This window comes from Neovison vison, chromosome 9, assembly GCF_020171115.1.
Source record: "Neovison vison isolate M4711 chromosome 9, ASM_NN_V1, whole genome shotgun sequence".
Classification (NCBI taxonomy): domain Eukaryota; kingdom Metazoa; phylum Chordata; class Mammalia; order Carnivora; family Mustelidae; genus Neogale; species Neogale vison.
In genome coordinates this window covers 37093759-37117053 of record NC_058099.1, presented here as the reverse complement: position 1 = coordinate 37117053, position 23295 = coordinate 37093759, and the positions used below count along the sequence as shown (strand labels likewise).

The window sequence follows — 23295 nt, the reverse complement described above, 5'->3', positions numbered from 1 at the left end:
CCTGGACCTACATAGTTCTAAGCGCTTCTGCCTTGACAAGTAACGTGTATTCTCTCCCTTAGATTAGGGCTGAGGCTAGTAGGAAGAAAACCCTGAGCCTTCCACTCCAAAGAAATATATCATTTCCCACTAGCCATTTAAAAGGCACTGATGAGGGGTGCCTGGGTGGCTCAGAGGGTTAAGCCTCTGCCTGCAGCTCAGGTCATGGTCCCAAGGTTCTGGGATCAAGCCCTGCATCGGGCTCTCTGCTCAGTAAGGAGCCTGCTTCTCTTCTTTCTGCATGCTACTCTGCCTATTTGTGATCTCTCTGTCAAATAAATAAATAAAATCTTTAGAAAAAATAAAAATAAAAAAAATAAAAGGCACTGATGGGGGCGCCTGGGTGGCTCAGTTGGCTAAGCATCTGCCTTCAGCTCAGGCTATGATCCGAGGGTCCTGGGATCAAGTCCCACTTCGGGCCCCCTGCTCAGCAAGAAGCCTGCTTCTCCCCCTGCTTATGCGTGCACGCTGTGTGTACACATGCTCTCTCCCCCCCGTAAAATAAATAAAATCTTTTAAAAAAAGAAGTCTCTAATGGAGATGTCTCCTGAACCAGGGAATGTGTCCCCTTTCTCTTTTCACACTTGTAAAATCACAAGGCCTATCAGGTCACATTCTTCAAATGACCAATTGCACATTCCCCTGGTACTAGGATCATGGCCTCAAGAACAGATTTCTGCTGGAGCTCAAGATCAAATTTCTGTGTGTTTGAGACACATACACACACAACCTGCTACCTGAGAGCAACTCACCGGTCAGCATAACGCAAGGTATTCAGAGTGTGTTCGGTGGCCACATGGCTTGGTGAGATGTTGGCGATCATGCAGGTTTTGGCATCACCAATGAAAGAATCCCTCAGGACCTGTCCAAAACAGAAGGCAGGTCAACGAAGTCAATTAACAAAGGACATACTGACTACTTATTGTGTGCAGGACACGGGGCCATAGCTCCCCTCCCTGCTACAAAAAGGCAATTTACAAAGAATAAATACAAATTATCAAAAACACAGAAAAAAGGTACTTCACCAACCAAAGAAATACAAACAAACTAGTAAAAACACTAGTATTTTTCACCCATAAGATTAAGTAAGACTCATAATACCCTGGTCCTGGTGAGGGTCTAGGGAAATGGGCACTTTTCTACATTGCTATATTATTTCATGTGTACCATGAAACGGGATAAGCTTTTGAGAAGACAGTTTGGCAATATATATATAAAAATATAAAAAATATGCATGCTTCCAGGACATTATCCTAGAGAGAACTGCTCAGTTGATTTAAAAAAGAAAGGTAATATATAGGATACGCTTTATAGCATTATAATAATTAGAAAATCTAGGAGTCTGTAAACAGGGAACTGAATACTTTTTTTTTTTTTTTTTAATCTATTTGATAGCACAAGCTCAGGGAACAGCAGAAGGTGAGGGAGAAGCAGATTGTCTGCTGAGCAGGAAGCCCAATGCAAGGCTTGATCCCAGGACTCTGGGATCATGACCTAAGCTGGGGGCAGGAGCTTAACCAACTGAATCACCCAGGTGCCCTGCAAACTAAATAAATATTAACTGACTGCAGTACAACCTTTAAAATAATTAGGTATATCTGAACTTAGGTACACGGGAAGATCTATAAGTTTGAATGAAGAAGGCATATGATTCCGTGACTCTATAAGTAGATCTACGTGTAGATATGTGTGCAGAAAAATATCTGGAAGGATAGTCACCAAAATGTAGCAGTGATTATCACTGAGAGGTAGGATTTTCAGGTACCTCTTGCCATCTTCTTTTGTACTTGTATATACATACACTGTTTATTATTATTAAACAATTTTATTTATTTTTAAAAATTTCTTAATTTGAGAGAGAGCATAAGCAGGGCAGAAGGAGGGGGAGAAGCAGGTCCCTGCCAAGCTGGGAGTTCAATATGGAGCTCGATCCCAGGACCCTAGGATCATGACCCGAGCTGAAGGCAGACACAATGACTGAGCCACACAGGCACCCCTAAACGATTTTATTTTTAAACAATCTCTATACCTAACATAGGGCTTGAACCCACAACTCCAAGATTAAGAGTCACACTCCATTGACTGAGTCAGCCGAGTGACCCTGAATTATTTTTTCATTTTTTTCTGAAGTATTACTGTTATTATTTTAAAGATTTTATTTATTTGAGAGAGGGAGTGGCAGGCAGAGGGAGAAGCTGGCTCCCTGCTGAGCAAGGAGCCTGATGTGGGATTAAATAGGAACGCATTTTCTGGGGATGGTGAACTTGTTTTAAAAAAGGTCAGAGCAAGGGGCGCCTGGGTGACTCACTGGGTTAAGCCTCTGCCTTCGGCTCAGATCATGATCTTAGGGTCCTGGGATTGAGTCCCACATCCGGCTCTCTGCTCAGCGGGGACCCTGCTCCCTGCACCCCCCACCTGCCTCTCTGCCTACTTGTGATTTCCTGTCAAATAAACAAAATCTTAAAAAAAAAAAAAAATGTCAGAGCCAATGTTAGAATCAGGACTAACCACCCATAAAGGGTTTCTTAAATTTCTAGTTGAAATCATGTTTGAGAAGATAAAATCCAACCCACAGATCATGAGTCTAATGAGTTATATTACAGGTTCTGCCCCAGGCCCTGTGGAGCCATTAGGTTAGCTGCACAGAGTAAGAACCTTTGCTAAAATACAAAGATCCTTACCTAGACTGCTGTCTACGCTAGTCTGTCCCCCACTGAGCACAGGACATGGTGCAGAAAGGAATCATGGGCACCCATAACTGTCTTCACAGCAGTCTGTGTAGGCGGTTAGGTAGGCTCAGGTAGGTAGACCCCTACCTGAGCCACTGTTCTGCAGCCATTACAGTGCTGAATTACTGGCATTTTCCATTCATTAAGAAGCACAGTTTGGGGACGCCTAGATGGCTCAGTTGGTTAAGCAGCTGCCTTTGACTCAGGTCATGATCCCGGCGTCCTGGAATCGAGTCCTACATCGGGCTCCTTGCTCAGCAGTAAGCCTGCTTCTCCCTCTGCCTCTGCCTGCCACTCTGTCTGCCTGTGCTCACTCTCTGACCAAAAAAAAGCACAGTTTGGGGGCGCCAGGGTGGCTCAGTCATTAAGGGTCTGCCTTCAGCTCAGGGCATGATCCTAGGGTCCTGAGATGGAGCCGTACATTGGGCTCCCTGCTAGTTGGGAAGCCTGCTTCTTCCTCTCCCACGCCCCCTGCTTGTGCTCCCTCTCTCATCTCTCTGTCAAATAAATACATAAAATCTTTTTAAAAAATTAACATAAAATGTATTATTTGCTCCAGGGGTACAGGTCTGTGAATTGTCAGGCTTACACACAATACATAAAATCTTAAAAAAAAAAAAAAAAATCTTTAAAAAAATAAGCAGGGGCGCCTGGGTGGCTCAGTGGGTTAAGCCTCTGCCTTCGGCTCAGGTCATGATCTCAGGGTCCTAGGATCGAGACCCGCATCGGGCTCTCTGCTCAGCAGGGAGCCTGCTTCCCTTCCTCTCTCTCTCTCTGCCTGCCTCTCTGCCTATTTGTGATCTCTGTCTGTCAAATAAATAAACAAAATCTTAAAAAAAAACCAAAAAAACCAGGGTGGGGTTATGGACATTGGGGAGGGTATGTGCTTTGGTGAGTGCTGTGAAGTGTGTAAACCTGGCGATTCACAGACCTGTACCCCTGGGGATAAAAATATATGTGTATAAAAAATAAAAAATTAAAAAAAAATTCTTAAATAAATATATAAATTAAATAACAAGCAAATAGTAAATTAAAAAAAAATTTTAAAGCTCTTTAACTCCAGCCATTATTTTTTGTCTTGAAACACTCTCACAGCTAAGAAAATGCTTAGTACAAGCTATACCAGCCAAAGGCTCAGAGACTCCATTAAATCAAAAATGTTTCTTTATATTAGAAATAAGCAGAAAGCTGCTGGGTGGTGGCCAGAAGTGCACTACTGCCCATGAAAGCTCAGTCGCTTCATACCACAGGCATCTCTGCCTGAGGATGCCCATCTCTGCCTAGAATGACCTGGAAGGAATGTGATTCCTTCCCTGCCCTCCCCCTCCCTGAGCTTAGCACCATGCTTTGCTGGCAGTGGAGGCTTTGCTGAATGAACAAATGAATGCAAGAACGAACAAACGAATGAAACAGAGCAAACTCAAAGTTCACATTTAACTTTACCTGAGTTAATTTGCTTTGCCTGAAGGGAGTGTGGGTGTGTTCCTGATCCAACGCACGGATACATTCCTTTAGCTGCAAAGGGGCAGATCAACAACAAACGCAGGAAATCCCACATGCCAAGAGAGAGGAACAGATCAGACTTTTCTTAAAAGAGCCATTCTCAGACAGTCCTCCAAAAGGAAGTCAAAATGCTCTGGTAGTTTCTTGTCCAACAGGAAAAATCAAGCTAGAAGGGTGAACATCCTGAGCTCCCTGTGTCTATTTGAGGGTTTCCCATCCTAAAGGCTCTATCCTTGGATTAGCCCCAGTAGTGGGGAACAGAAAAACCAGGGACTTTCCCACAGGCCCCAGAGTCCAAGCTCATGTGGTGGCAGTCTAGGCTTGCCAGCTCCTTTTTTCTTGCCTCCTCTCATACGATTAGCAGTTATAGGTGCGCTTAAGTACAGAAAATACCTATATACCACTCCTCCACCTCCCTGCTAACATATGCACACCTATAGGTATAGATTCAGATATAAGTTTTCTGATAATTATTTTAAAAGAGAGCAGGAGCGTGCACTAACTTAAATCCATAGAGAATTTTTGCTTTTATTTATTTATTTTTTAAAGATTTTATTTATTTGACAGAGAGATCACAAGTAGGCAGGCAGAGAGAGGTAGGCAGAGAGAGACAGAGAGGGAAGCAGGGTCCCTGCTGAGCAGAGAGCCCGATGTGGGGCTCAATCCCAGGACCCTGAGACCATGACCTGAGCCGAAGGCAGAGGCTTAACCCACTGAGCCACCCAGGTGCCCCTTCTTTTATTTAAAAGCAAATAAACAGACACTTCTCCAATGAAGACATACAAAGACATACTGCCTAGAGCAATCTATACTTTTAATGCCATTCCGATCAAAATTCCACCGGTATTCTTCAAAGAGCTGGAGCAAATAATTCTAAAATTTGTATGGAATCAGAAGAGACCCCGAATCGCTAAGGAAATGTTGAAAAACAAAAATAAAACTGGCAGCATCATGTTACCTGATTTCAAGCTTTACTACAAAGCTGTGATCACCAAGACAGCATGGTACTGGCATAAAAACAGACACATAGACCAGTGGAACAGAGTAGAGAGCCCAGATATGGATCCTCAACTCTATTGTCAAATAATTTTTTTTTTAAGATTTTATTTATTTATTTGACAGAGAGAGATTACAAGTAGGCAGAGAGGCAGGCAGAGAGAGAGACAGGAGGAAGCAGGCTCCCTGCTGAGCAGAGAGCCCGATGCGGGACTCGATCCCAGGACCCTGAGATCATGACCTGAGCCGAAGGCAGCGGCTTAACCCACTGAGCCACCCAGGCGCCCGTCAAATAATCTTTGACAAAGCAGGAAAAAATATACAGTGGAAAAAAGACAGTCTCTTCAATAAATGGTGCTGGGAAAGTTGGACAGCTATATGTAGAAGAATGAAACTCGACCATTCTCTTACACCATACACAAAGATAAACTCAAAATGGATAAAAGACCTCAATGTGACACAGGAATCCATCAGAATCCTAGAGGAGAACATAGACAGTAACCTCTTTGATATCAGCCACAGCAACTTCTTTCAAGATATGTCTCCAAAGGCAAAGGAAACAAAAGCGAAAATGAACTTTTGGGACTTCATCAAGATCAAAAGCTTCTGCACAGCAAAGGAAACAGTCAACAAAACAAAGAGGCAACCCACGGAATGGGAGAAGATATTTGCAAATGACAGTACAGACAAAAGGTTGATATCCAGGATCTATAAAGAACTTCTCAAACGCAATACACACAAAACAGATAATCATATCAAAAAATGGGCAGAAGATATGAACAGACATTTCTCCAATGAAGACATACAAATGGCTATCAGACACATGAAAAAATGTTCATCGTCACTAGCCATTAGGGAGATTCAAATTAAAACCACATTGAGATATCACCTTACACCAGTTAGAATGGCCAAAATTAGCAAGACAGGAAACAACGTGTGTTGGAGAGGATGTGGAGAAAGGGGAACCCTCTTACACTGTTGGTGGGAATGCAAGTTGGTGCAGCCACCTTGGAGAACAGTGTGGAGATTCCTCAGGAAATTAAAAATAGAGCTTCCCTATGACCTTGCAATTGCACTACTGGGTATTTACCCCAAAGATACAGATGTAGTGAAAAGAAGGACCATATGTACCCCAGTGTTTATAGCAGCAATGGCCACAGTCGCCAAACTGTGGAAAGAACCAAGATGCCTTTCAACGGACGAATGGATAAGGAAGATGTGGTCCATATACACTATGGAGTATTATGCCTCAGAAAGGATGAATACCCAACTTTTGTAGCAATATGGATGGGAATGGAAGAGATTATACTGAGTGAAATAAGTCAAGCAGAGAGAGTCAGTTATCATATGGTTTCACTTATTTGTGGAGCATAACTAATAACATGGAGGACATAGGGAGATACAGAGGAGAAGGGAGTTGAGGGAAATGGATGGAGAGGTGAACCATGAGAGACTATGGACTCTGAAAAACCACCTGAGGGTTTTGAAGGAGCGGGGGTGGGGGTGGGGGTAGGGGTGGGGGTGGGAGGGAGGTTGGGGGAGCCAGGTGGTGGGTATTAAGGAGGGCACATATTGCATGGAGCACTGGGTGTGGTGCAAAAATAATGAGTAAATAAATAAATAAAAGTAGGGGCACCTGAGTGGCTCAGTTGGTTAAGCCATAGTTTTGAACTGTGTCTGCAACCATCTGTGCTTTATCTTTTGTTCTTTTCTATTAGTTTTTTTTTTTTTTTAAAGTAAACTCTGTGCCCAATGTAGGGCTTGACTCATGACCCCAAGATCAAGAGTTACATGCTACAGTGACTGGGCCAGCCAGGCCCACCTGTGCTTTATCTTGATTTATTTTCTGCATCCATTATCAAGATGTGTGCTAAGGTATTAGAAAAGCCTAAGAAGTTATTTTTGGGGTCTGGAAATGCTCACCTTTGTTCCCATATAAATTAATGGTAATCACTTCTTTGCCTTATGCCATTTTAGCTTACAAAAAATTTCATAGGGAAGTTCTACTTTCAGATAGCGGGAGAAACCTGTACAAGGGAATTTCCTCTTTTATTACAAATCAATGCAATATCCCCAAACTTTACCACTGGGACAGTTCTCCAAAAGGGACAAACAGGTAACCAAACCCTTGGCCTGAGTTACACCTGCCCCTTACATACTCAAATCCAAGTGTGGCCACTAATCCTTATCAGCCTTTGAGAACAATCTAAGCAATAAAATAAATAATAAAAATGTATTATAATCTAGCAAATAAAAGAAATATCTTACTTTATAAATAATCTAATAAATTAGTTGTAGGGAAAGGACAGCTCTTTTTTTTTTTTTAAAGATTTATTTATTTATTTATTTGACAGAAATCACAAGTAGGCAGAGGCAGGCAGAGAGAGGAGGAAGCAGGCTCCCTGCCGAGCAGAGAGCCCGATGCGGGGCTCGATTCCAGGACCCTGAAATCATGACCTGAGCTGAAGGCAGAGGCTTTAACCCACTGAGCCACCCAGGCGCCCCAAGACAGCTCTGTCTTACAGCAGAATTCCAACCAATTAATGTAAAAAGGATGATAGGAACAGGAAATCTCACCAGGTAAACATCACAGTAATGATTGTTCCAGGTTAAGAATCATCAACAGAAGGGCACCTGGGTGGCTCAGTTGGTTAAGCAACTGCCTTCAGCTCAGGTCAGGATTCTGGAGTCCCGGGATCAAGTCCCACATCGGGCTCCCAGCTCTGCGGAGAGTCTGCTTCTCCCTCTGAACTTCTCCCTCTCATGCTCACTCTTTCTCTCTCAAATAAATAAAATCTTAAAAAAATATCATCAACAGATGATAAAATTAGGCAGTGAAAGTGTGATGTAAATAGGAAATTGCATAGTTTTAGACTATCTCCCCATAAGTCATTTATTTATTTATTCACTTATTTACTTATTTATTTATGAGAGAGAGAGAACATGCAGAGCAAGCAAGAAAGCATGAGCAGAGGGAGAAGCAGACTCCCTGATGAGAGGGGAGCCCGCCACAGGGCATGATCCCGGGATGTGGGGATCATGACCTGAGCCAAAGGCAGACACCTAACCAATCCAGGTGCCCCAAGGTATTTATTAATTACAAAGGGAAAATGGTTAATATTACAGTGGAGAAACTTAGCACAAACCATCTTAACTACGTGATCAAAGTTAACATCACCAGTAATGAGACATACTGACTTCATGTACCACCTATATAATTCACTGAGAAGGGTACAATTTATGTGGTATTCTTGCTCAATTTACCTCAATCTAATCTTGAGAAAACACTGAATAAACCCAAATTCACAGACAATCTGCAAAAAAACCAAAAAACACAAAAAATAAAAACAACTGGGGCGCCTGGGTGGCTCAGTGGGTTAAAGCCCCTGCCTTCGGCTCAGGTCATGGTCTCAGGGTCCTGGGATCGAGCCCCGTATCGGGCTCTCTGCTCCACAGGGAGCCTGCTTCCTCCTCTCTCTCTTCCTGCCTCTCTGCCTAGTTGTGATTTCTCTCTGTCAAATAAATATTAAAAAAAAAACAAAAAACAAAACAAAAAAACCCCAAAAACAACCAAAACCAAAAAACCAGGCAGGACAGCACTCTTCAAAGGTGTTGAAGTCACAGATGACAAAAACTGAGGAGACTATGAGAACATGACAACTAAACGTAACATAGGATCCTGGACCCAAAAAAGGGCATTAGTGGGACTACTGGTGAAATTCACACAAGGTCTGTAGGTTAGTAAATAGTATGATACCAATGTTATTGTTGTTGTCTTGGTATTATACCAATGTTAATTTCCTGATTTAGATAATTTTATTATGGTTATACAAGATATTAGTAATATGGAAACTGGGTGAAGGAATGCTGTGTATTTAATTTTGGCAACTTTGTTTTGGTAAATCTAAAATTATTCAAAAATGAGGGGCTCCTGGGTGGCTCAGTGGGTTGGGCCTCTGTCTTCGGCTCAGGTAGTGATCTCAGGGTCCTGGGATCGAGTCCCGCATCGGGCTCTCTGCTCACCGGGGAGCCTGCTTCCCCCCACCACCTCCACCTGCTTCTCTGCCTACTTGTGATCTCTGTCAAATAAATAAATAAAATCTTTAAAAAAAATTATTCAGAAACTGAAAAAGTAAAAAGAAATGCGGATTGTCTTTCTCACCTCTCTCTGCCTTGCAATTTATCCCTCATGAGGCCTGGAAATAAAGTGCCTAGGTGGAGACTTCAGTTCTGATCAGAAGGACTTAAATAATATGGAGGGGCACAGGCAGCACTATGCAGCTGCAAAAAGGAACAAGGAAGATGTCTACATATAGCCACATAGTGAGTGCTAGGATATTGTTAAGTGAAAAGAGCAAAGTGTTTACAGTGTACTACCCTTTTTTTCGAGGTGAATACAAATATATATATAAGTAAAAAAATGGTTATCTAAGAAGTGGGAGGTAATAGGTTTGCGAGGACAGGGATAGACACAAGACTTCTTTCAGATTGGCTTGTTCTACAGTTTATACTTCAACCGAATATGAAATTGGTAAGCTTAAACACATAGAAAAGATTTCAAATGACTGTGCAACACAGTATTATGACTGTACACCTAAGTGGGATACAACCTAAGAGTGAAGAGGAAACTGCAAAGAAATCTTAATCCAAATTCAATAATCATATTATGAAAAATATCAGCATTATTTTGAAACACATATATACTGAAGAAGAGCAAATAAATTATATAAATGCTGTGGGATGCCTGGATGGCTCAATTGTTAAATGTCTGCCTTTGGTTCAAGTCATGATCCCAGGGTCCTGGGATCGAGCCCCGCATCAGACTCCCTGCTTGCCAGGAAGCCTGCCTCTTCCTCTCCTGCTTACCCTGCTTTTGAATTAATTTATTAATATGAATCCTTAATGTATTTTCCTCTTTCAAAAAAAAAATCATGATGATTCACAGACCTGTACCCCTGGGACAAATAATATATGTTACTAAAAATAATTTTAAAAAATCAGTTTCCTCGCTACAACAAAAACGCCTAGAAGCAAGGACTAACCCAGTGGTAGTAAGCCCTAGCACCCCTAACTGGTCTCAAAATGCCATTTCCTTCTAAAACCAAGGCTTGTTGAAGAATTGCCTAATTCAAGGTCTGGGGAAGGAAATGTACAAGAGGAGCCTGGAACATCTTGTCTTGCCAGAATGCCAGGAAGCTAGAAGCTATTAGAGACTAATAGTTGGTCAAAAAACTAGAGGAACATACTTGAAAAGGCTCCCACTGCCCAAAGGATGTATATTTAAATAACAAAAATAATGATTACAATCAGTCTATAATAATACAAAACCAAACAAAACAGTAAATAACAACAAATTAATTGGTCGGGTTTAGGTTACTAGGACACAATCATTCTGAAAACTGGTGAGTAAAGGCAAAGAATCAAGCAAGCATTTATCTTGTCTCTACTGAATGAACTATATTTCAGGATAATCATAATCACATACTTGAAGAAAAATTCTTCCAGCTAATAAAGAAGGAATATGAGAATAAGAATATCACAATTTCAGGGGCGCCTGGGTGGCTCAGTGGGTTAAAGCCTCTGCCTTCAGCTCAGGTCATGATCCCAGGGTTCTGGGATCGGGCTCTCTGCTCAGCGGGGAGCCTGCTTCCTCCTCCTCTCTCTCTCTCTCTGCCTACTGTGATCTCTGTCTGTCAAATAAATAAATAAAATCTTTAAAAAAAAAAAAGAATATCACAATTTCAGAATCCCTAAAGGAACAATAGATACAGGTGATGCTTATCTATAGCTGGTAAACCCATTAAATGAAAAAGTCTGATGGGAAACTATAAAGGAGAAATTACGCTGTCAACACTTGAACCTTTAATTCTTAAAAATCACAAAAAGAGGGGCACCTGGGTGGCTCAGTGGGCACTGAAGGCACTGCCTTCAGCTCATGTCATGATCTCAGGGTCTTGGGATCAAGCTCCACATGAGGCTCTCTGCTCAGCAAGGAGCCTGCTTCCCCCACTCTCTCTTCCTGCCTCTCTGCTTACTAGTGATCTCTGTCAAATAAATAAATAAAATCTTTTAAAAAAATAACAAAAAGACAACCAGACATTCTGTACGTCCTGATGTGTTCCTATAAGAAGTCTAAAAACTACCCATGAATTCCTGCCAAAAAACCAGAACCTCAATCTGATCAAGCTTCTAGTACAGTGCTTTCCCAATAGGAATATATTAGCCCCAAGCGCAAACTTTGTGTATAATTTTAAATCTCTAGTAGCCACATTTTAAAAAAATGAAATTAATCTTTTTTTTTTAAGATTTTATTTATTTCAGAGAGTGAGCAAGAGAGAGCATGAGTGGGGGGATGAGAGGGAGAAGCAGAAGCCGCTCTGAGCAAGGATCCCAATGTGGGCTGATCCCAAGACCCTGAGATCATGACCTGAGCTGAAGGTAGATGCTTAACTGACTGAGCCACCCAGGTACCCTGAAATTAATCTTAATTATATAATCTTAACTATATGTAATCCAATATAGCCAAATACATTTAAAAAACCAGCAAAAATATTATTTTAGCATGTAATCAATATGAAAAAATATTAATAAGATATTATACCTGCTTCACAATCCAGTGTATATCTTATACTTAGGCATTGGAGGAGCTACATTTGAAGTGCTCAATAACTACATGTGGCTTAGTGGCTCCCTCCTGTACAGCACGAATACAGATCTTAGCCACTTTATAGAAAACACAGAGGCTAGAGTATGATGATAAACATGAATGTGGGGATGCAGTCAACCTAATTCCCAATGTTGGAAAATCTTATAGGGCAAATGGACCCAGTTTTCTTCAATAAATACACTGATATTAAAAGAGAGAGAAACCCGGGCGCCTGGGGGAGCCTGTTTCCCCCTCTCTCTCTGCCTGCCTCTCTACCTACTTGTGATCTGTCAAATAAATAAAATCTTTGAAAAAAAATAAGAGAGAGAGAAAACAAAAGAACTGATATAGAATAAAAGAGACTATCAAAAGCAATCCAAGGGTCTTGTTTGCATCTTGATTTGAACAAACTGTGAAAAGACATTTATGGGACAACTGGAGAAATCACAATACTTCCTGGATAATAGATAACATTATATAATTACTTCCTCAGGTATGATAATGGCTTTACAGTTATATTCAAAAGTAAGAGTCCTTATCTCTTCGAGATAATGAAACATTTGTGGAAGAAATGACAAGATGACAGGATTTGCTTTACAATAATCTAACCAGGGGAAAGAAAGGGTTCAGTAGATTTTTCACATGTTGAAGCTGGATGCAAGTATTTGGGAGGTCATTATGTGATTTATTCTATTTTGTTGTTTGAAAAATTAATACAATTTAAAAACTTGATGAGAGAGAGAAAGCTTACCTAAGTTAACCATTCAGCTGCTGCCGAAATATTTTTCTGCTCCTAAGGGATTGGCCAGAGGAAGAGAAGGCAGGAACAGAAGGAAAGAGTTGCCTAGAACTTCTAAGAATCTGATTGGGCAGCCTCTATCTCTAACCCTGGAACCCCACTTCCAGACAGGAGCATGCCCTTGCTCTGCTGATTCTACCCCACCCCACCTTCACCCACTCTGGCTGCATGTAAAGAGGGGCAAAAATCTCTCAAGGATTTTTAGGAGTGCCTGGGTGGCCCAGTGGGTTAAAGCCTCTGCCTTTGGCTCAGGTCATGATCCTGGGGTCCTGGGATTGAGCCCCGCATCGGGCTCTCTGCTCAGTGGGGAGCCTACTTACCCCTCTCTCTCTGCCTGCCTCTCTGCCTACTTGTGATTCCTGTCTGTCAAATAAATAAATAAAATCTTAAAAAAAAAAAAAAAAAAAAAGAAGGATTTTTAAATCAAAACTTTCAAACAACTTACAGCCAGAAGACTCTGGTTTATTTCTGCGCCTTCCATCTTTGTCTGTCTGTCTGAGTCTCTGGCATCTGCTGCTCTTTCGCTGCCAGCCAAGTCAATAAAAGAGATCCTAGAGAAAACACACAGCAGGGATAACTTCTTGGGGGCCTTGGTTTATTTTTACATCAGTCAGCATTTTGGGGCAGCAGGAAGAAACTAACACTGGCCCAACCTCTGGAAAGAAAAAACATACTGTCAGCTTTCCAAAATTATTAGAAGACTCTGATCTGTCAGCTGTTGCCCTCACTGCTCAGATACTTCTGTTGGTTTTAATAATTTGTGAGAAATTAATAAAATTAATAAAACATTCTTCCTATAAGGCTAAATGACTACAATGCAAATCACTAGGTGACCACTTAGGTAATTAAATAGAAACTTTTGTGGGCTGCTTTCCAGGTCCCCCCCCTCAAAAACAGAAGAAGAAGAAGAGGAGGAATTATAAGTAAGTAAGAAAAAAAAGACTCATTACTCAGAGGTGAGAGAGGCTCATCCATCAGTGTGGCAGAGTTTGCTAAGATAGCGCTAGAGGAGCAATGAATGTACCCAATTGTCTTATGGCTTCTTTCAAGGAGGATAGATTAATTTTTTTCTTTTCTTTCTTTCTTTCTTTCTTTTTTTTTTGGCCTGTAAGCTGAGATGCATTTCCTACTATTTCTTTGCTGATACTGTGTTTCACGTTAGAAGCAATCAATGTCCCTTTTAATGACTTAGGCTTGACCAACAATAGGTCATTACTTCATGGTTAATCAACTGATGGCACTTTAATACAATGATTTATTTCAGGGCTAACAACTCTACTCTGTATCCCTGATATTTATGAAAAACTCTATGGTGGCAGAATGTCCTGTTGTTGATAACACATATTTCAAAGTCACATTAGGGAAAGGCAGACAATGCAATTCCTTGCATATTTCCAACTCACCTGCCAAATGTCCTCTTGGCTGAATCCTTGATCTGAATTTGGATGATAGCATGGGAGCGGGAGGAGTCCGCATTAACTCCAGTGGCCCCAGTGCTGCGCTCCTTGCTGCCCTTCAGAATCACCTGAAAATAAAATCCATAGGGTGATTCCCTCAAGAAGTAAAAAATTCCCCTGGCTCCTAAGTGTTGGCTGAGAGCCACAGAAACTAGGCATATAACTGTCAGTACACGGCAGTATTTTCATTCTATGTAGAAAGCTGCTTAAACATGTAATCATACAGAATAAGTACCCAACAGCAGTGCAAACAATGGGGAATACTAACCTTGGGAAGAACATTCAACAGCTCAAGAGATAATTTACTTCTTGATCTTATATATTCTTTTCAATATCTTTGATAGATTTAGCCTGACTACAGTCTCCAGGGCATGACTTGTCTCTAAGGCAATGTCCCATGTCCCATACCACCCATCTATCTTAGGAACTAAAGCAAAGACAGAAATATGCATCATGGAATGACTGATTACAATCACCTGTTCCACCAGGAAGCAGTCACAGAGGGGGCCAGCATGATGTGTGGGAACATGGAAGTAATGAGCTATCACAATTGACATGATCACAATCGACGGGATTTCCATTAAGATCATTGAAGTAGAGACTAACTTGGGTCCCTATAGTCCAAAGGGAAAGGGGAAATAGAGGTGAAGTCTCAGGACTGCCTCTTGCCACTGAAAACACAGCCATATGTGAACATGCTGCCCTGATTTTGGACAGAGGAAGGAGTGCTGATTACTGAGAATCAAAAAGGTGAAGAAATATTATTTGACAGAGGGGTGCCTGGCTGGCTGAGTCAGTGGAATATGTGACTCTTGATCTTGGGGTTGTGGGTTTGAGCTCTATGTTGGGTGTAGAGATTACTTAAAAATGAAAAAAAAGTATTTATTAAATAAAACATTATTTGATAGAATCTTCACAACAGCCTAGATATGAGGTGAGTTCATTATATTTTTTAAAAAGATTTATTTATTTATTTGACAGAGAGAAATCACAAGAAGGCAGAGAGGCAGGCAGAGAGAGAGGAGGAAGCAGGCTCCCGGCTGAGCAGACCCTGGGATCATGACCCGAGCTGAAGGCAGAGGCTTTAACCCACTGAGCCACCCAGGTGCCCCGTGAGTTCATTATATTATGCCCAGTATATGTTGAAGACAAATTCAAGAGGTTGAGTCACAGGGCACTTGGGTGGCTCAGTTGGTTGAGTGTCCAACTCCTGGTTTCAGCTCAGGTCATGATCTCAAGGTGGTGAGATTGAGCCCTTGGTGGGGCTCTGTGCTCAGCACAGAGTCTGCCTGAGGTTCTCTCTCTGGCCCTTTCCCTGCTCACACTGTCTGTCTCTGTATAAATAAATAAAATCTTAAGAAAAAAAAAAAGAGGTTGATTTGCTCACAAAAAGCTGTTGTGTGACAGAACCAAATTCCACATCCAGTATGTCTGACTCCAAAGTCATGTGGAGTTTCCACTAAGTTGTCAGGTACTTCTGATAAATTCATTTATTTTGCAGTGAATTAAGGGTAAGGAAGTCCTATCCAATTTTCTCAACCTTTCAAATTTTTAATTTATATTTTACTGAACATAACCACAGTTTCCAAATTAAGAGTCCCAAAGTTGCCAGACTCAAACTTCAACAATAGGCCATAAAATATCTTAACACGCAGGTACTTTTTACAAGTTTAACTAATATGGATAGAACTAGAGGGTATTATGTCAAGTGATATAAGTCAATCAGAGAGGGGCGCCTGGGTGGCTCAGTGGGTTAAGCCGCTGCCTTCGGCTCAGGTCATGATCTCAGGGTCCTGGGATCGAGTCCCGCATCGGGCTCTCTGCTTGGCAGGGAGCCTGCTTCCCTCTCTCTCTCTGCCTGCCTCTCCGTCTGCTTGTGATTTCTCTCTGTCAAATAAATAAATAAAATCTTTAAAAAAAAAAAGTCAATCAGAGAAAGACAATTATCATATGATCATATGTGGAAACAAAACAGGAGCTCACAGGGGAAGAGAAGAATAGATAAAAGAAGATGAAACCAGAGAGGGAGACAAACCATAAGAGACTTTTTTTTTTTTTTTAATAACAACTTTTTTTTTTTTTTTAAGATTTTATTTATTTGAGAGAGAGAGACAGTGAGAGAATGAGCGAGGAGAAGGTCAGAGAGCGAAGCAGACTCCCCATGGAGCTGGGAGCCTGATGTGGGACTCGATCCCGGGACTCCAGGATCACGCCCTGAGCCGGAGGCAGTCGTCCAACCAACTGCGCCACCCAGGCGTCCCAAACCATAAGAGACTCTTAAACATAGGAAACAAACCAAGGGATGCTGGAAGGGAGGAGGTGAAGGGATGGGGTAACTGGGTGATAGACATTAAGGAGGGCAAGTGATGTAATGAGCACTGCTTATTATATGAGACCGATGAATCACAGGCCTGTACTTCTGAAACCAATAATACATGTTAATTGAATTTAACTAAAAAATGTTTAAATTTTTTTTTAATGTTTAGTAAGTTCCTTCATGGTTTAAGTAGTTGTGTTTCTAAAAATTATCTGTACATGAGATTTAGAATTGTACTTTAAAATCAAATTTAGAATCTACTAAAAGTATAACAGGTCTATCTGATGAATCTTTTTATAAAGGGAAGAACCTGTTAATTCTGTAACACTGGATTTTCAACTACATGGCTAGTATGTTACTGCTAATCAAAAATGGGAAGAGTGAGAACAGTAGTCCCTTAAAATGGGTGTGGCAGGTGCCCCTGCCATGAGCTGCCCATTGAGCTCCAAAGGCTGGCTGGGCCACGAAAGGCACATCTGTAACTGATGTCCCCTGTCACTCTGACTTCATGCTTACTTAGACTGTAAGGCCATGATGAGAAGGTGTGATGTTCTTTTTATTAAATCTTTCCTTTTTTTTTTTTAATCAGAAAAGAAGATGTGCTTACTGCAGAAAACTTGGAAGATACAGGAAAAATATTAAGAAAATATATACCTCCCATAATCCCAGGGTTAACAAGAGTCTGGTGTGTTTCCTTCTAGTTTTAGGGTTCTCACACCTTTTTTGCTTTTTTGTTCATTTTGGTCTTTTACAAGCACCATGAAGAGACAGGGGAGATCTTTTAAATCTCGAAATTTATGTAAACAATATGCTTGATAAGGGAAAAAACACAGAGAAGTTGGTGACTTATCCAAGAACACAAAGGTCAAATATGGTCGGGCTAGGGTTAGAAGCCAGGTGTCCTCTGCCACATGTGAAAGTGAACATGCTACTTCCACTAGGACATAGTGAAAGGTCTGAGAGGCCTCAGGGCCAGGAACTGTAGATGGTGACAGAAACTCAAAGGATGGGTTGTGGTTCACCCCCAGGGGAGCCAAGAAAGACTGACTTTTGGGCTTGTATGATAGACTTTTACACATGGTTTTCCATGCACCTTGTCCACCTTATCTATCATGATATATTAGGTACCTGTGAGTATGTCTCAGAAAACCCAACATGTTGAGAAATTTCCTGACTAAATGCCTTTTAGGGAAGGCATGAAGGAATTTCTGGTTCTGGTCATTTCCTCAGCTTCAGAAATAGACTGCCATCACCATTCCCTTCAGAAACTGAAATAAAGCAGCTGAACTCTGAGGAGTAAAATGACTCAGTTAGTGAAGATCATCAGACAAATTTTTCCAAGTGACATACAGACTCAAGTGTAGGGGGTTAAGGTAGTGAAATCTAAGTTAGACTGGGTATGCATGCCAGCTCTGACATATGGTTGGGTGAACCTGCAATGAGCAAAATTTTGCAAGTCACTTAACTTTTCAGAACCTTAGTTTGTCTGTAAGATCATAATCTCATAGATTACTTAAGACAACTAAAAAAATGACAATACAAAAAAAGATAATACATGTAAAACATTTATTTTTTTTTAATTTTTTAAATTTATTTGACAGACAGAGATCCCAAGTAGGCAGAGAGGCAGCAGGCAGAGAGAGAGGAAGGAAAGCAGCTCCCTGCTGAGCAGAGAGCCCAATGTGGGGCTTGATCCCAGGACCCTGGGATCATGACCTGAGCCGAAAGCAGAGGCTTTAACCCACTGAGCCACCCAGGCACCCCCATGTAAAGCATTTAGAATCATGACTGGCACATGGTAAATTCTCAATAAATATTCATTTTAAAAAGACTTATTTAAGGATGCCTGGGTGGCTCATGGGTTAAAGCCTCTGCCTTTGGCTTGGGTCATGATCCCAGGATCCAGGGATCGAGCCCCACATCAGGCTCTCTGCTCAGCAGGGAGCCTGCTACCTCCTCTCTCTGCCTGCCTCTCTGCCTACTTGTGATCTGTCTGTCAAATAAATAAATAAAATATTTTTTTAAAGATTTATTTATTTATTTTGGAGAGAAAGAGAGAGAGAGAGAGAGAGCACACCTACTGTGCAAGCGGAGGGAGGGGCAGAGAGAATCTCAAGCAGACTTCCGGCTGAGTAAGGAGCCCCACATGAGGACTCAATCTCAAGACCCTGAGATCATGACCTGAGCCAAAATCAAGAGTCTGATGCTTAACAATCTGAGGGGTTTGAAGTGGCGGGGGGGGGGGGGTGGGAGGTTGGGGTACCAGGTGGTGGGTATTATAGAGGGCACGGCTTGCATGGAGCACTGGGTGTGATGAAAAAATAATGAATACTGTTTTTCTGAAAATAAATAAATTGGAAAAAAAAAAAGAGTCTGATGCTTAACCAACTAAACCCACCCAGGCGCACCCCATAAATATTCATTTTAATAAAGAACAGCTCTCGGGGCACCTGGGTGGCTCAGTGGGTTAAGCCGCTGCCTTCGGCTCGGGTCATGATCTCAGGGTCCTGGGATCGAGTCCCGCGTCAGGCTTTCTGCTCAGCAGGGAGCCTGCTTCCCTCTCTCTCTCTGCCTGCCTCTCTGTCTACTTGTGATCTCTGTCTGTCAAATAAACAAATAAAATCTTTAAAAAAAAAAAAAAGAACAGCTCTCTTTCTCTTTTTCAAGATTTTTTATTTTAAGTAATCTCTACACCCAATGTGGGAGTCAAACTCACAACCCTGATATCAAGAGTTGCACTCTAGGGATGCCTGGGTGGCTCATTAAGCAGCTGCCTTCGGCTCAGATCATGATCTCTGAGTCCCACATCAGCCTCCTTGCTTAGTGGGAAGTCTGCTTCTTCCTCTTCCTGCTGCTCTCTTTGCTTGCACTCTCTCTAATACATAAATGAATAAATAAAACTTAAAAAAAAAAAAAGAGTTTCATGCTAGACTGACTGAGCCAGCCGGGTGCCTCAAGAACTAACATCTTTCTGTAAACTCCTAAAACTTTCTTTTCACAAATGTCAAACAATCAGAGTTTCATGGGGGGAAACAGAGCCTTATAGATCAATGTGAGATTCTATGGGCTCTCCAGTACAAGTGACAGAAGGAAAAAAAAAAAGGGAGGGAAGGAAAAAAAGAAAGAATAAAGAGGAAAAAAATGGACATTTATTTGGGGTGAAATGCAAGTCTAGGAGCTGAGCAAAATTAGTACAATCAACTTAAAAATGACTAGACTCCTTTTTCCTCTCAGTACCTCCTTCTCTAATTCCTCCTTCCATAACTAAAGTCTATTAGGCAAGTTTCTAAATCTAGGTCCTTCCTTTAGACAAAACATGTTATGTGAGTAGTGAAATGGGGACCTACCACCAAAGAAAGTCAAGACAACTGCTGAATTCTGTTGCCTGGGAAACATTCAGGGACATTATAAATAAATATTATTAATATAAATAGATGTGACATTACAATAGCCAAACTATGGAAAGAGCCTAGAAGTCCATCAACAGATGAATAGATAAAGACGATGTGAGATATATATATATATATATATATATATATATAATGGAATACTATGCAGTCACCAAAAAACTAAATCTTGCCATTTGCAACGATGTGGATGGAACTAGAGGGTGTTATGCTGAGCGAAATAAGTCAATCAGAGAAAGACAATTATCATATGATCTCTCTGATAGGAGGAATTTAAGAGGCAAGGTGGAGGGGTGGTCATAGGGGGTAGGGAGGGAAAAAATGAAACAAGATGGGACCAGAGAGTGAGACAAACCGTAAGAGACTCTTAGCCTCGGAAACAAACTAAGGGTTGCTGGGGGTGGGGGGTAGAAATAGGGTGGCTGGGTGATGGACATTGGGGAGGGTATGTGCTATGGTGAGTGCTACGAATTGCGTAACACTGATGATTCACAGACCTGTACCCCTGAAGCAAATAATACATTATATGCTAATAAATTTTTTAAAAAGCAAGAAAAAAAAATACCCTGAACATGAAACAAAGCAACATTTGGAGTACCGATAGAGGCATTAAGATAGTGAATGGGAAACCAATTGGTTAACAAATACTTGAGTGGTGCCTGGGTGGCTCAGTCATTAAGCGGCTGTCTTCTGCTCGGATCATGATCCCAGGGTCCTGGGACTGAGCCCCCAGCCGGCTCCCTGCTCCACGGAGAGCCTGCTTCTCCCTCTCTCTCTGCCTGCTGCTCTACTAACTTGTGCACTTTCTATTTCTCTGTCAATTAAATAAATAAAATCTTTTAAAAAACCACAAATACCTGATGGTGTTATTTAACTCATTTATTTGTGTTTTTAACGGCAATGGTTTTCATTATTTGCTTGCTTCCAACAAAACTGGGGGACCAAAAAAAAAAAAAAAAAAAAAAAAGGAATAGCTGTGACAAATTGAGCTAGCATCACACGAAGCATTTTGTGTATGTTATCCCATTTCCTTCTCTGTCACCCAACCCAATCATCTACTACCATCCACATGTTTCAGGCTCAGAAAGGTGAAGGACATGCTCAAGGATATATGGCACTGCAACCCAGGTCTGTCTGGTTATGAGGCTTTAATCACTAAGCTTTCTGCAAATATACCAAAGGAGGGATAAGAGCACTTCAGCGGTACAGGCACCGTGTACACAGGAAGTCTCTATCACTAGCATACAACTGGGGAAGATTTTCCCATGTGCTCCCTGCTACCAATTATAGCCAGGGCAATGATAATTTAAAACAGGAGACAGATTTAGTAGATGTTTGAGAATGGACACCCAGAAGTATGTCAAATGGCTAAAGAAATGACTTAAAAATCTATAAATTCTGCAACTAAAAAATACTTATCAATGCCCTGACAAAAGAAGTTTTGATTCCAAATCTGAGAAATGTGATAAGTTGGTGTATCCTCTGTAAAGGCAGGGAAGACCTGGCATCCCCATTAAGACAAGGTAGTACAATGAGGCCAGCATCACCCTGATCCCAAAACCAGACAAGGATCCTATCAAAAAAGAGAATTACAGACTAATAACCTTGATGAACACAGATGCGAAAATTATCACCAAAATACTAGCTAATAGGATCCAACAGTACATTAAAAGGATAATTCATCACGACCAAGTGAGATTTATTCCAGGGCTGCAAGGTTGGTTCAACATCCGCAAATCAATCAATGTGATACAATACATTAATAAAAAAAAGAACAAGAACCATATGATACTCTCCATAGATGCTGAAAAAGCATTTGACAAAGTACAGCATCCCTTCCTGATCAAAACTCTTCAAAGTGTAGGGATAGAGGGCTCATATCTCAATATTATCAAAGCCATCTATGAAAAACCCACCACAAATATCATTCTCAATGGAGAAAAACTGAAAGCTTTTCCGCTAAGGTCAGGAACATGGCAGGGATGTCCATTATCACCACTGTTATTCAACATAGTACTAGAAGTCCTAGCCTCAGCAATCAGACAACAAAAAGAAATTAAAGGCATCCAAAAAAAAAAAAAAAAGAAAAAGAAAAGAAATTAAAGGCATCCAAATTGGCAAAGAAGATGTCAAACTATCACTTTTTGCAGATGATATGATACTCTATGTGGAAAACCCAAAAGGCTCGCTCTAAAACTGCTAAAACTTGTACAGGAATTCAGTAAAGTGTCAGGATATAAAATCAATGCACAGAAATCAGTTGCATTTCTCTACACCAACAACAAGACAGAAGAAAGAGAAATTAAGGAGTCAATCCCATTTACAGTTGCACCCAAAACCATAAGATACCTAGGAATAAACCTAACCAAAGAGGCAAAGAATCTATACTCAGAAAACTATAAAGTACTCATAAAAAAAATTGAGGAAGACACAAGGAAATGGAAAAATGTTCCATGCTGGGGCGCCTGGGTGGCTCAGTGGGTTGGGGCCTCTGCCTTCGGCTCAGGTCGTGATCCCAAGACCGTGGGATCCGGCTCTCTGCTCAGCGGGGAGCCTGCTTCCTCCTCTCTCTGTCTGCCTCTCTGCCTACTTGTGATCTCTGTCAAATAAATAAATAAAATCTTTAAAAAAAAATGTTCCATGCTCCTGGATTGGAAGAATAAATATTGTGAAAATGTCTATGCTACCTAAAGCAATCTACATATCTATTGCAATCCCTATCAAAATCCCATCCATTTTTTTCAAAGAAATGGAACAAATAATCCTAAAACGTATATGGAACCAGAAAAGACCTCGAATAGCCAAAGGAATATTGAAAAAGAAAGCCAAAGTTGGTGGCATCACAATTCCGGACTTTAAACTCTATTACAAAGCTGTCATCATCAAGACAGTATGGTACTGGCACAAAAACAGACACATAGATCAGTGGAACAGAATAGAGAGCCCAGAAATAGATCCTCAACTCTATGGTCAACTAATCTTCGACAAAGCAGGAAAGAATGTCCAGTTGAAAAAAGACAGTCTCTTCAACAAATGGTGTTGGGAAAATTGAACAGCCACATGTAGAAAAATGAAACTGGACCATTTCCTTATACCATGCATGAAAATAGACTCAAAATGGATGAAGGACCTCAATGTGAGAAAGAAATCCATCAAAACCCTTGAGGAGAACACAGGCAGCAACCTCTTTGACAACTCAGCCGCAGCAAATTCTTCCTGGGAACATCGCTAAAGGCAAGGGAATCAAGGGCAAAAATGAACTATTGGTATTTAATCAACATCAAAAGCTTTTGCACAGCAAAGGAAACAGTTAACAAAACCAAAAGACAACTGACAGAATGGGAGAAAATATTTGCAAATGACATATCAGATAAAGGGCTAGTATTCAAAATCTATAAAGAA

General features: G+C 41.1%; 1 protein-coding gene across 3 annotated transcripts in view; it reads right to left on the bottom strand.

Annotated features, from left to right (window-relative positions):
* The window catches only part of KIF24 (kinesin family member 24), a 94056-nt gene that overhangs the window by 19442 nt on the left and 51319 nt on the right, over window positions 1–23295 (bottom strand). For all 3 annotated transcript variants that reach the window (XM_044265498.1, XM_044265497.1, XM_044265496.1), the window contains exons 7-10: window positions 14116–14237; window positions 13158–13263; window positions 4212–4283; window positions 792–901 (exon numbers count right to left, since the gene is read on the bottom strand). In XM_044265498.1, the coding sequence (XP_044121433.1) occupies window positions 792–901; window positions 4212–4283; window positions 13158–13263; window positions 14116–14237 (410 nt within the window). The remainder of the gene's footprint in view (window positions 1–791; window positions 902–4211; window positions 4284–13157; window positions 13264–14115; window positions 14238–23295) is intronic.